General features: G+C 53.6%; 3 protein-coding genes and 1 non-coding gene across 4 annotated transcripts; all 4 read left to right on the top strand.

The window, feature by feature from the left end:
• The first annotated feature begins 25 nt into the window (after positions 1 to 25).
• On the top strand, positions 26 to 1,623 carry LOC117835752 (uncharacterized). Its single transcript, XM_034715079.2, has one exon. It carries the CDS (start codon positions 783 to 785, stop codon positions 1,407 to 1,409), a length of 627 nt encoding a protein of 208 aa, XP_034570970.1. The 5' UTR covers positions 26 to 782; the 3' UTR covers positions 1,410 to 1,623.
• Positions 1,624 to 2,218: 595 nt separating this feature from the next.
• Positions 2,219 to 4,000, top strand: LOC117835751 (trihelix transcription factor ENAP2). Its single transcript, XM_034715078.2, has 2 exons — positions 2,219 to 3,016; positions 3,575 to 4,000. The coding sequence occupies exon 1, from the start codon at positions 2,219 to 2,221 to the stop codon at positions 3,011 to 3,013; it is 795 nt and encodes a 264-aa protein (XP_034570969.2). The 3' UTR covers positions 3,014 to 3,016; positions 3,575 to 4,000.
• Positions 4,001 to 7,054: 3,054 nt separating this feature from the next.
• Positions 7,055 to 11,365, top strand: LOC117840849 (ethylene-overproduction protein 1). The gene is made up of 4 exons (XM_034721384.2): positions 7,055 to 9,473; positions 9,742 to 10,033; positions 10,110 to 10,419; positions 10,591 to 11,365. Exons 1-4 carry the CDS (start codon positions 7,411 to 7,413, stop codon positions 10,818 to 10,820), a joined length of 2,895 nt encoding a protein of 964 aa, XP_034577275.1. The 5' UTR covers positions 7,055 to 7,410; the 3' UTR covers positions 10,821 to 11,365.
• Positions 11,366 to 13,353: 1,988 nt separating this feature from the next.
• Positions 13,354 to 13,473, top strand: LOC117841208 (U5 spliceosomal RNA). The gene has a single exon (XR_004637232.1). It is a non-coding gene; the product is annotated as a U5 spliceosomal RNA (small nuclear RNA).
• The last annotated feature ends 50 nt before the right edge of the window (positions 13,474 to 13,523 follow it).

Raw genomic sequence — 13,523 nt, 5'->3', positions numbered from 1 at the left:
TATTGGTGTGTGGCCGTCTCTTGTCTTCTCAGTGAAATTGGCTTAGGAGTCCATCGGCAGCGTTCATGCATCATATTATTCTCGTCTGGATGGGCTCATTCCCGGCCCAATTGAAGTGAGTGGGCTGGGACCTTGAAGCTATGATCAGGCCGGGAATCACATAAGGATTTCAGTTAAATTTTGAACAAAATTATAAAATTTCCCCGTAGCAACCCCCTTGAAATTAAACCATAGGTTATATTCTTGCATATGCCTTGCCCTTTTTTCATTTGCCAGTACTACTTGGGTAACTGGTCAACCGATCCCCTGAAGAGTGCTGTGTTGCAAATAGACCGTGCAATTTCATTCACTCTTGTTTTTACACATCGTTAGTTATCCTAGTAATAAACTGCCACGCATAGCACGGAATTTTGTAATTCCGGCCATCTGCAATAGCTGTCTCACAATGGCTAGTTGGGTATAGAAAGTAACTAACGTTTACCCTCGCCCACAAGAAATTGCTTGCCCACTCAAATCGAAGAGAAGTCGGTATCAAAAAAAGAAGGAGAAGAAGAAGAAGATAAGTACCACCAGCAGGATAATGCTCAGCTACCCACAAATGATATTTTCCTCTTCTGCCCACGAAATTTACCGTGGTAACTGTGAGTACGTAGCTGGTTGTAGCTTATAAGAAAGAGGAGAGCCACCGTGTTATTACACGCGGCTAGTCCGCTTGTTCAAGTGCAACCGCCCGGCCTGCTCATCTAGCCAGCCTCCCGCTCAGTTCCGCGCACCCAGCAAGCATGCCCAGCTGCGGCCGCAAGCCACCGCCGGAGAGAGCCTCCGGGAACTGGAGCGACGGCGAGACGTCCACCCTCATCGACGCGTGGGGCCCGGCCCACCTGCGCCGCCACCCGCGCCACCTCCTCCTCAATGACTGGCGCGCCGCGGCCAGCGCCGTGAACGCTCACCGCGCCGCCGCGGGGCGCCGCTTCAACCGCACCCGCCTCCAGTGCCAGACCCGCGTCCGCACCCTGAAGAAGCGGTACAAGGAGGAGCTCTCGAGGCAGCCGCCGTCGAGGTGGCCCCACCTCCGCCAGCTCCACCCTTTCCTGGCCAGCGCTGACGGCCCGCCACCGGGCTTCCCGGCCGCGACCAGGGCTCCGGCGCCCGCCGTCAAGCAGGAGGTGGGCGGAAGCGTTGGGTTGGCGGCGAGCTGGACGGTCCCGAGGAGGCCGAGGAATGGGGCCGCGAGGAGTAGTAGCTCGGGGTTCTGCCCGGGGGCGGTGGTGACGAAGCTGGCGGAGGTGTACGAGCGCGTGGAGATGGCAAGGATCGGCGCCGGGAACCTGAAGATGGAGATGGAGGCGCAGCGGGCCATGCTGGACGCCGTGAAGGTGGAGCAGCAGTGGAAGATGGAGAACGCGTAGTGGAACCCATGTACTGGAATTTGAGTAGCACTAACACGTACTGCCTCTGAAGATGAGGTGAGATGACCATGATGGATGGTGTGTAGTGTACTGAGAGTAGTTTGGCTATTTAGGTTGTGCTTAGTGCTCAGTGGTGTGTCTGTAGTTTACTTTACCGTGGTGTACTCGACAGCAATTAACGTTAGTTGTAATATACGGTTTCCAGTTAACTTAACGATGCCGTTCTTTTAGAAATGGAAAAGGTTCCGCCCGTCTGCCGCGCCCCGGCGAGCGGCGACGCAACCAACAACGAGACCCCGCCCCGGCACCGTGACGCGCCCCGGCGATCGGTGACGGCTCGCGTCCCACGGGCCAAGGTGACAAGCGTTCCAGCCGCGCGCGCGCGCTGGCATAGCCGAGCGAACGGGCACGGGACCGCACCGCAACACGGCACCAAAACCAACGGAAGCCGACCCAGCCCGATCGTTCGTTCGACCGAGCGAGCAAAGCCTCCAGCGTGACCGCGCCGCACCCGAGCCCCCCACTCACCCACACCCTGCGTCGCGTCGCACCGTGCCGTGCCGCGGATGCACGCCCCATTCCACGCACCCCACGTATATATATACACACGCGTCCGACGTAACCACACAATGACACAATCCAGGGTGGGCCGGGGGCGCGACGCCACCGACCGATCGATCGATCGGGCTCGGGCAGGAGCACAAGCATCACACGCCCCTCACGGCCGCACCCACCCCGGGCAGACTCCGCCTCGCCTCCCTCTCGAGCCAGCCTCTGCCTCTCCCTCCGTCGACCCGCCCGCCCGCCCGATGTCGTCGACGCGCCGCCGCCCGCTGCCACCGCCGCCGGCGTGGACGCCCGAGCCGTGGAGCGACGGGGAGACGTCGGCGCTGCTCGACGCCTGGGGCCCGCGCCACCTCCGCGCCCGCGGCGGCGCGCTCCGCCCCGCCGACTGGCGGGCCTGCGCCGCCGCCGTCACCTCCCGCCGCGCCGCCGACGGCCGCGCGCCGCGCACCGTCGACCAGTGCAAGAACCGCGTCGACTACCTCAAGAAGCGCCTCAGGGCCGAGCGCGCCAGGCCCAAGGGGGGCCCGCCGCCGCCGCCGCCGGTGTCCGGGTGGCTCGACCGCCTCCGCGCGCTGCTGCACCTCGCGCCCTCCGCTCCTCCCGGGTTCGCGCACCGTCCCGCCGGCGCCACGACGACGGCGAAGGTCAAGGAGGAGGATGAGAACGACGACGACCACCACCACCATAAGGCGAGCGGCGGGGCTCCTCTGCCCCGCGACTGGCCGCCGGTGCCGAAGCGCCCGAGGACGGCGGTGTCGCTGTCGCCGTTGAGCGCCGCCTCGGGGGAGCACCCCGAAGGCGGCGGGAGGAGCTGCGTGGGCCCGGAAGTGGCGGCGGCTCTGGACAGGCTTGCCGGGACGTACGAGCGGGTGGAGGCGGCGAAGCAGAGGGAAGCCACGCGGCTGGAGGAGCGCCGCCTCGAGGCGATGCGCGATCTCGAGATCGAGCGTATGCGCCTCCTCGTCGACGTCGCCGTCACCTCCTCCGTCGGTGTCGACGGCGCCGCCGCCGCCGCAACGGCCGGCGGCGACTTCTAGTTGGTGAGTCCTGATCTTTGTTTTGGTTTAACGCGTGCTTTGCGTTAGCAGAGCATGTCACCAGGTGTTTATTGCACAATTCGTGTTCGATAATTGTTGGTTAGTGTTGGAATTGAGAGGCGGCATGGCTTGAAATTTTCATTCGTTGAGAGAACAGAGAAGACCAACTAACGCATGATCAGGAGATGATTCAATTCGGCTAGACATCCTTTATTTCCAGAAAGGAACGAGTGCCTTGAATTGGTTTCGGGATCACTTTTTTTTTTTTTTTGAAAGATGGGGTCGCTTGGTATGTAGGATTTCAAACGGGAGATACTGGTATTTTCTGGCGAAACTAATCATTGTGCTGATCATTGTGCAAAGTTTGCCCCCACTTAAATGTGTTGTTGCACCTCTTGACAGCAGAGTACAAATTACAGAATTCATATTTCTATGAGTGCTTATTGTTGTTCAGAAGCAATAGTGTGTTTATTGTGTAGACGCATGAGAAGTCATTCATGTCTGACCGTTCAATCATTCAGATGATACAATTCCCTGATATCTTTGTGTTCTCTTTTGCAGAAGAGAAGCTAGGATAATAGGCTGGCCAAGGTAGCCACAACCCAGATTCCAGCCTATTTTTTCTGCCAAAGAGCCGATCGCATCATGGAGATAGGAGGCACTTGATGTGATGCCCTTATGGAAAGTTAAATCGGTTTAGGTTACATGACAAGCTTAGCCAGATATAGGATAGCACATGGTGAGATTTTTTAGTTCACTGATTATTGCAGGTTTGCATCAACTGAGAAAAGAGGGAGAGAGGCTTAATAGCCTGAAAAGTATCTGTGTTATTGTTAGCGATTCAGGCTTCACTTTGGTAAACTGCTAGTACTGTAATCCCTCTTGGTTTAACAGCTGCCCGGCTGCTCAGTTGCGGAATCATCCAGTACATATGTATCTTTGGGGTACTTTATCTGATGCTAGCTAGTATGCTACTCCTACTTCCTATGTCTATGGAATCATGGTCCTCGGTCTTTATTCATCACTCTGCTAATGATTGGCAACGTGCTTCTTGGCGCAGCAGTGGTGCCTGTCAGCATGTGTACTTGCTCTGCCATCATACTCACTCATCACTCCAATGATTGGCAGAAGCTGACGGGCGTTAAAGCTTCCCAGCTTTTGTTTGGCCAGGTAAAAAGAAGGCGGCGGCGGCACAGCGCTGTAAGATCGATCAGAAACAGATATAACAGCTGATGCAGGTTGCTTCAGAATTTATGTTATACGGAGGGTTTTTGCATTTCAGTTTCGTTTACAAAACATCGAGGATTTGAAGTTTGAACTGTGCCACAAGCCTACACGACGCACGTGGGCAAACGAACGGAAACTCCTCGCCGCCGCCGTCAACCACCATTTCCGCCATGCCTGCCGTCCTTCATCGCCGCTCGCGCCGCCGGGCAGCCCGGGCTAGCTAACCCAGGCAACCACCAATGCGCAGGCTCCTCCGGACTAGCCCAGCGCCGCCGCTCGCGCGCGGTCACTCGAGGCGCGCGACCGAACAGCTTTGGCAGGCGCCAGCCAACGGCCAACCAGAGCACCACGCCTAACATGGTCGCACGACGGCGTCCGCGGGGCAAGCACACCCAACCCAAATGCCACCGAGGGCGCAAATCCGCGGCGCGGGGTGATCGCACTTCGCACGGGAACGTGCAGGAAATTGGAAACCATGGCCGCGTTCCGTCGCCCAGTTCGAAGGACCCGTCGGTCACTCGGCCGGCGGGGAACCCGGTCACGCCATGCTCGACGCCCCCGGGGTTGTGTCACGCTCGCTCGTAGCGCGGGATGCTGGCATTGATCCGTGCTCTGCGCCTCTGCCTGCGGGAAGCTGTGGCTCGCATCACGGGCCTCACGCGCGCCGCGTGCCACGTGATGCGCAGGTGGTTTTCTGTACGCGGGCCTCAGACTCGATGGGCTGGCCTGTCATGAACTGGGCTCCAGAAACTGCGCGATCGAAACCCACCCACCCAGGCCACTTCTCTAAACTGGTCCACTTTAAACGTGGGCCGAGCGAGAAACTTAGAGGTACGCCCCACGCCCTGAAATCCGGGTCCATGCAGCATTTTTTTTCCTTTTATTGTGGGATCAAGAGCATACACGCACTGGTAGTCTAGTACACACTGTCTGCTTAGTGCTAAAGTGGAGTTTGTAGCTTTTGTACCTCTTTATTTCTTTCTTTTCTCCGCGAAGCCGTATGGCGCCCATGACTCGTGATCATGCGCACCCATGGTACAGTGCACTTGAACGTTCCAAGTTCGGTCGCGCTCTTCCTGGTCGGCTGCGTGGCCGCACAGCAGGTCGACACGGCACCACGTACCCCGTCCACTTGGTTGACGAGACAACGCACCTAGCTCCTGTGCTGGCATTATGACATCGGCGATCCCAAGGATAAAGGAAAGCAGTGCCACGAGCACAAGGATCCAAACTCTCCATGCACGTCCATATCCCAGGGAGTGTCCTCCCAAAATTCATTTCCCTATCCTTTTTTTCTTTTTTTTAAATACCTATCTTTTTCCTATCAAGAGAAGGAAAAAAAACGCACGATGTGTCGACGTTAACCTATCTGTAGCGTCAGATAAGCAGGGGCTCTTCCGAAAGGTCCGAGGTCGACTTGGAGGCATGCTCTCTCTGCTTTGTCGCGACGCGCCGGTAGCGGTCTAGCGGATCGCTGCCGAGATCAGAGCGGGGAGGCGGGATTAAGCACGTGGGGCCCGCCTCCCCCCGTCGCGCACAGGCACAGTCCATCATGGTGGCGGGGGGTTAATTAAGCCTAACAGTATCTAATGACCCCACAGAGGTGGCTCGCCCACACGCTAATCCCACCGCCACCCCAGCTGCTGCATGCCATCTCTATCTGCCCTTCCCTCGCCTATCATTAGGCGATCACTTCACCAGCAGTCGCCCATGATTGCTCCACACGTACGTCCAATCCCTTCGCCCGGCACCGGCGGGGCCCGCGCGACTCGCTCCATATCGTGACCCCCCAATTATCTTAAGCGAGGCTGAACAGTGCGACGCCCAACTTACAACAACATTCCCTCCTCTAGCCTTAACTCTCTCTATTCATTACTTTTACCATTTTATTAACATTGTGGAGATTATCATTTTACAAAACATCTGCAAGAAAAATACAAGTAGATAATGTGGAACCCTGGGGAGGTGAGGGATACCATCACCTTCTTCTTAACAAAAAGAGGGAGAGAGAAAAGGAAATGAGGATAAGAAATCTTCATCCAATAAAGCATATAGTATCTTATGCCTTTAAAGTCCCGTGAATACCTTTTTGTGAAGATTTTCATTTTGATACACTCAGAACATCGGCGTGGTTAGAAGATAAATAATTTGAGCAGTGATTTTAATTTCAAATGCAGTTGCATGATAGCACATGCCCTGATGTTTGATGTATAGTTAGGCAACCCCTGATTGCCTTGTTAACTACAGTCAGGAAACACATTCACATGATAGTCAGTTGTACAAGTGTGATAAGCGGAAGTTGATGGACTTTAGGTCGTGTTTGGCGGAGCTCCCAAGCTGATGATTCCTTGCTGATTCTGTGAAATGATTCGCTGAAATAAAGTAAGAGGCTGGGAGCTGGAAAAAAAGTAGCTTCGAAGTGATTCTTCATCCTTATTTAAAAATTTATGTTAGAGAATCAAAGAGGATCACTTTCATCCACAGAATCAATTCTCTCAAAAAATCAGCTTCCATAGAGAATTATAATTAGATGGAGCTCTATCAAACAGGTATTTTTCTTTGGTTCCTAGGCTGGATAATGCTCATAATGTGAATATATAGTTATAAACGATACAAGGAAGAGGGATCTATGCAGTATGTGATGGTGTAGCTTTACGGCTCCACACCATCATCAACATGTTAACCTCAGTTTCTGCACATTTTTTTTTGACCCTGCAGGCTTTGTAAAATGCAAAGCAGAATCACCTCGTTTCCTGCTGTAGTGCTGTCCCTCCCCAGGGAAAGAGGTCCATTTCAAGCGAAATCCCACGGTTACAGCAGCACGGAAGAAAAAAAACGACTAAAATTTCCGAAAGGGAAATTCCTGCAGAAGAGGGTGGTGCCGTGGTGGCAGCTACGGACCTCCGCCTTCCTCGGTGTCCTTCCCCTCCGTCCCCAACGAAGCGCCTCGTCCCCCCCGCGCGCCCGGCCTTCTCCCCGCCGCCCCCCCGCAACCAGCGGCATTAACAGGTCTCGCCCGGGCGCACGGCGGGGACGTGCGGCCGCGCGGGAGGGCGGAGGCGACGCGCGCGCGCACCAGCCGTTCCGCCGGGAACTCCCGCTCCGGCACGATCGTCGCCGTGCGGCAGGCTTGCCGGCCAAAGGCACGCGCGAGCGCCGACGGGAAGACCATGACCAATAACTTCCTCACGACGATAAAGAGCCTCAAGCTGATCGAGGGTTGCAAGGCCGCGCAATTATATGCCTTGAGCTCCGTCGGGGCGTCGGCGTCCACGTCCGGCTCAGGGGATGCTGCCGGCGGGAGCGGCAGGCCCCAGCCCCAACCCCCGCCACCGCCCAAGACCGTATCGATGAGGTCGGGCTCGCTCTACTACCCGCACGCGGCGCCGTCCACGTCGGGGGCCTTCGCGCCCGAGCACCACCTGCCGTGCGGCCTCCCGGTGGCCGACGCGCTCGAGCCGGCCCTCGACGCCTGCCTGCGCCCCGTCGACCACGTCGGCGCGCTCGCCGCGTCGTACCGGCGGGTCTCGGCCGCCGCCGCGGGGGGCGGCGACGACGACCTCTGCGACTCGTACCTGGAGCAGCACGCTCTGTTCCAGTCGGTCGGCGACGCGCGGCTGCTCCGGCGGGCGCTGCGGGCCGCGCGCGTCCACGCGGACGACCCGCACCGCCGCGCCGTGCTCGCCGCGTGGCTCCGGTACGAGCGCCGCGAGGACGAGCTCGACCCGGCGCCGCCGCCGCTCGCGCCCTGCACCGCCACGACGCCGCTGCTCGAGTGCCCGCGCGCCGCGCTCTTCGCCACCGCGTCCGCCGGCGTGGACCCGGTCTGCCCGTGCCGCCGCCCACCGCCTCCTCCCGCCACCCCTCCGCCCCACCGCCTGAGGCGCAACGCGTCCGAGATGAGCGAGGAGGAGGAGCCGGAGACCAACGACCTGTGGTTCGTCATCGGCGAGGAGGAGGTGGCGTGCGAGCGCTCGTGCATCGCCGCGCTCTCCAAGCCGCTCAACACGCTCCTCTACGGCGGGTTCGCCGAGGCGCACCGCGACCGGATCGACTTCTCCCGCGACGGCATCACGCCGCGCGGCATGCGCGCCGTCGCCGCCTACAGCCGCCACGGCCGCGTCGATGACTTCCCGCCCGACATCATATCCCAGCTCCTCGCCTTCGCCAACAAGTTCTGCTGCGACGGCCTCAAGGCGGCCTGCGACAACAAGCTCGCGGCCATGGTGCGCGGCGTCGACGACGCCCACTCCCTCGTCGACGTCGGCCTCGAGGAGGCCTCCCACCTCCTCGTCGCCTCCTGCCTCCAGGCCTTCCTGCGGGAGCTCCCCAAGTCTCTCACCAACCCGGACATCGCGCGCCTGCTCTGCAGCCCGGAAGGCCGGGAGCGCCTCGACATCGCCGGTAACGCGTCCTTCGCGCTCTACTACTTCCTCTCTCACGTCGCCATGGAGCAGGACATGAAGTCGAACACCACGGTGATGCTGCTGGAGAGGCTGAACGAGTGCGCGGAGCTCCCATGGCAGAAGCAGCTGGCGCTGCACCAGCTCGGGTGCGTCATGCTGGAGCGCGGCGAGTTCGAGGACGCGCAGGAGTGGTTCGAGGCCGCCGTCGCCGAGGGCCACGTTTACTCGCTCGCCGGTGAGGCGCGCGCCAAGTACAAGCGCGGGCACAAATACGCCGCGTACAAGCTCATGAACAGCGTCGTCGGCGACTACGACGAGCCCGCCGGGTGGATGTACCAGGAGCGCTCGCTCTACTGTGTCGGCAAGGAGAAGCTGGCCGATCTCCAGTCGGCGACGGAGCTCGACCCGACGATGACATTCCCGTACAAGTACCGAGCTTGCGCGTTGCTGGAGGAGGACAATGCGGCGTCGGCGATCGCCGAGATCAGCAAGGTGATCGGGTTCAAGATGGCGACGGATTGCCTCGAGCTCCGGGCGTGGTTCTACCTTGCGATGGAGGAGTACGAGCTGGCCGTGCAGGATGTGAGGGCGATACTGACGTTGGATCCGACCTACATGATGTTCCATGGGAGGATGCACGGGGAGCAGCTGATCGAGCTGCTCCGGGGGCAGGTGCAGCAGTGGGATATGGCGGATTGCTGGATGCAGCTGTATGATCGGTGGTCGGCGGTGGATGACATCGGCTCCCTAGCAGTTGTGCAGCAGATGCTCGCCAGGGAACCCGGGAACGGCAGCTTGCGGTTTCGACAGTCACTACTCCTGCTAAGGTACATATCTGCATCTATTGCTCTCTCTTCTTTCATGTGCTGACTGCTGAGACCACATTTTCCCCCCCAAACTTCTGGTTCATGTGAAATGTTTAGTAAATCCAAAAATCGACGAGGGCTAACATTTACAATTCTGGAAAGAACTTTGCATTTATAATTGTCTGCTACATTGTTCATCAGCTTGCTTTATAGAAACAAGGGAGAGATTTATCTGTTGTTTTCCGGATCCATAGGCTTAACTTTTTCGTTGTGATCTTGTACATTGTAGGCTAAACTGTCAGAAGGCGGCCATGCGTAGTTTGCGATATGCACGGAACAGTTCACTCCACGAGCACGAGAGACTTGTATACGAAGGATGGATCCTATACGACAGTGGACATCGGGATGAAGCACTAGCCAAGGCCGAGCAGTCAATTAGCCTTCAGAGATCATTCGAGGCCTTCTTCCTGAAGGCCTACGCTCTAGGAGATTCCAGCATGGACACGGAATCCTCACTCTCCGTCGTGCAGCTCCTGGAGCACGCCAACAGCTGTGCTTCCGACAACCTCCGGAAGGGCCAAGTAAGAATTTCTCCTGACCATTTCCATGGTCTCTGCTCGCTAACCGTCTCTGCTCACAGCTCACGTTCTTCATCAGGCGTACAACAACATGGGAAGCATCTACGTGGACTGCGACATGCTGGACGAGGCCGCCGAGTGCTACGGCATCGCGCTGAACATCAAGCACACGCGGGCGCATCAGGGCCTGGCGCGCGTCCATTACCTGAAGAACAGGAAGCAGGCCGCGTTCGACGAGATGACCAAGCTCGTGCGGATAGCCACCAGCAGCGCGTCGGCGTACGAGAAACGGTCGGAGTACGGCGAGCGCGACGCCGCCATGTGCGACCTGAACACGGCGACGCTGCTGGACCCTACGAGGACCTATCCTTACAGATACAGATCAGCCGGTGAGTCCAAAATCCAAATCGGCATGGGATTCTTGTACTGTTCATGCCTTAAGTAATGCAAGCTACACTTTTGTGATTTTTTTGTGTCTGTGTTTCATCAAATCATGTGGGTTAAGAATGTTCGATTTGATGAGCGCAGTAATTTTGCCTTCTTTTTTTTCGTTCTCACAGTTCTGATGGACGAGAACAAGGAGGAGGAGGCGATCGCGGAGCTGTCGGGAGCCATAGCTTTCAAGCCGGACCTGCAGCTGCTCCACCTCCGCGCGGCGTTCTTCGACTCGATGGGCGACAGCGCGAGCACCCTGCGGGACTGCGAGGCGGCGCTCTGCCTGGACCCGACCCACGGCGACACCCTGGAGCTCTACAGCAAAGCCTCCGCCAGGCCCGAACCGGAGAGCTAGCCAGCCAGCTCGCAGGCCGGCCGGCCGGCCGGCCGCCGCCCTCCTCGTCGTCGTCGACTCAGCTGCGATTTTTTCGAGGCAGAATGATGAGACGATCCCTTTCTCTACTCTCCCGGGGTGGAAGCAGACGAGAAGCACAGAAGATCGGCGAGGCATGGGCGCCTGAACATACGCGCATGTCGGCATGTGTAAAGATTATATACAAGAAGGCTTAGTGCTGTTAGTAGTCAGGAGGCACCGCAGGAGGTTGTCGAGCACGTGTTGCTTTAAGGTAGAGTGTGCAGGTGGGGCAAGAGACATGCGTCTCGTGTGTGCATCCAAGGTTGAAGACGACCGGCAGCTCCAGAAGGGAGGAAGAAAAAAGGCTGAAGAGAGACAGAGACCAGCGAGCCCAAGCTGTCCTTCGGAGTTCAGACAGGCGGCATGATCGCTCTCGTTTTCTTCCCCCCTTTTGTTTATGCCTTGTGATGTGCATTTGGAGGCACGACTGATCACAAAGAATTCGAGTTTTTAAAGTAATGCAGCGAAGGCGAAGATTCTCTCTACTTTTATTTCTGTAGCGGGTGTTCTCTGAGCTGTGGTTCCGTCGTGCCTCCAGCTAAGGAGCCCATGAAATATCCATTGCGTTTCTTGGTTGCTTCCCTTTGGGTAAGGCTCGGTATGGTCGTGCTCACAACTACACCGAATGTTCTTCCGTTCGAAATACTAAGTTCATCGATCCGTCCTTCCACACAGGCTAATAATTTTAAAAAATTATATTTGTTCTGATAATTAAACTTATTTATCTGCTATTCTTTTAGTTATTTAATATTTTTGCAATACTCAAGTTTTGATTGATTTTAATTCATACTTTTTTACCTTACAATTACAACGCACCTCCGTACATTGTGTTTAACTTGAAATCAATATTTTTCATGGTTTCCTTCCACACATGTATAAATGGTCTACATGGCGATACACATCATGCATATATACCTGAACTTTGTAGTTCTATATTAACAACAATAGAAATAGTTATTTTAAAATCATATCTTTGTTTATTTTTGGTACAATGAACATGCATATAATTAGATTAAAATTTTGATAGTTACTTTATATTATTTTTAATAATAACATACATGGGTAATTTAGATACAAATTTAGAAAGATATTTTAAGTTATTTTTATAATGATATGTATGGATAATTTAGATATATAGATTATGGGTTACTCTAAATTATTTTTTATAATGCGTCGGTGGGTAATTTAGATGTTGGTTTAGATTTTATTATATTTTCTAAAAAATTACCTGCATATACCATTATAATATTTTCATAATAATAGTGGTGGGTAATTTTTAGAAAATATAATAGACCAATGGCTATGGTTATTAGAGTCTACATGACTGATCCTGATATGTTTTTCAATTTTGTGAGAATTTTCTAACGTGTCTTGTGAAAATTAATATGTGGTCTACAATTTTTTTTAAAAAAATAAGAGCAGATAGCTTAATATCAAAATATTTACCTTGGGATCTCTCTCATTTGTTAAATATGCTAACACAATACTTATATAGATATATAATTATTATCTTCAACCAATTATCATATACTTTAGTTAGTAATTACTCTACGATATTTTCATCCACGTTTAGAATATTTTTCTTTCTTTTCACTTTGCATTGCAGGTATACGCTTGAATTTGTTTAATGGAATCCAAATTTTATTTTAACATGAAAATATATATTCCCATCACTTTCTCAATATATTTATAAATGGTGACGCGTATCATGTGTATATGTCTTAATTATTATTTTCTATATTAATAGTATAAGAATAGGAAATTTGAAATCATATATTGATGTACCTCTAGGTATATTTTTAATGAAGGTGATTTTAATTCAAATTTTTAATAATGGCATATGTGAGTGATTTAGATACAATTATTTTTTATAATATTAGTGGTGGGCAATTTAGATGCAAATTTAAGGTGTTATTTTAAATTATTTTTTATAATGGCATAGGTGTGTAATTTAAATGAAGATTAGGGGATTATTTTAATTTATTTTATATAATGGTAGAGGTGGGTAATTTAGATATAGATTTAGGGTTACTTTAGACTATTTTCATAATAGCATAAGTGGGTAATTTTTTAGAAAATATAATAGATTCAATGGCTATGATGGTTGAGTCTATCGAATTGATGGCAAGATGTTTTGCTTTTTTTAGAGAATTTTTAGAATTTCTTTTTGTTTTTTAATGTTCACGCCAATAAGATAAGATAAGATGGACAGCGCGTATCGCCTTATCTGTGATCGAGCTGATTCGTTGCATAAATGCTGGATTAAAGCGTTCATCAATCATTACTAGGCCCACGAGACAAGCGGTTAATCAGGCCCATGATAGAGATGAGGCCTGTTCGTTTATAATCCGGCCCACTAGACCGGGCAACGACATGCGATGCTGTCTGTTTAGTCCCATACCGCTGAGCTCTGGCAATCATCTCCGCCGGACGCTCTTAAAATAGCGACCGAGCCGGCCATTCCAATGCATGGAGCTGCGTGGTGAGCACAAAGCGAACTATTCTTTCGCCTTTTACTAAAGAATACCGTGTGCTCGCCACAACAAGCAGCATACGCCAATTTTTGGAGGGATCCCTTCTCTTTGTGAGAGGCGTCCCACAATACCAACGACAAAACGTTACTGTTTGTTTCGATTTGGGCTT

Source organism: Setaria viridis, chromosome 9 (assembly GCF_005286985.2).
Source record: "Setaria viridis chromosome 9, Setaria_viridis_v4.0, whole genome shotgun sequence".
In the NCBI taxonomy this organism is placed as follows: Eukaryota; Viridiplantae; Streptophyta; class Magnoliopsida; order Poales; family Poaceae; genus Setaria; species Setaria viridis.
This window is presented reverse-complemented; position numbering and strand designations above follow the sequence as displayed.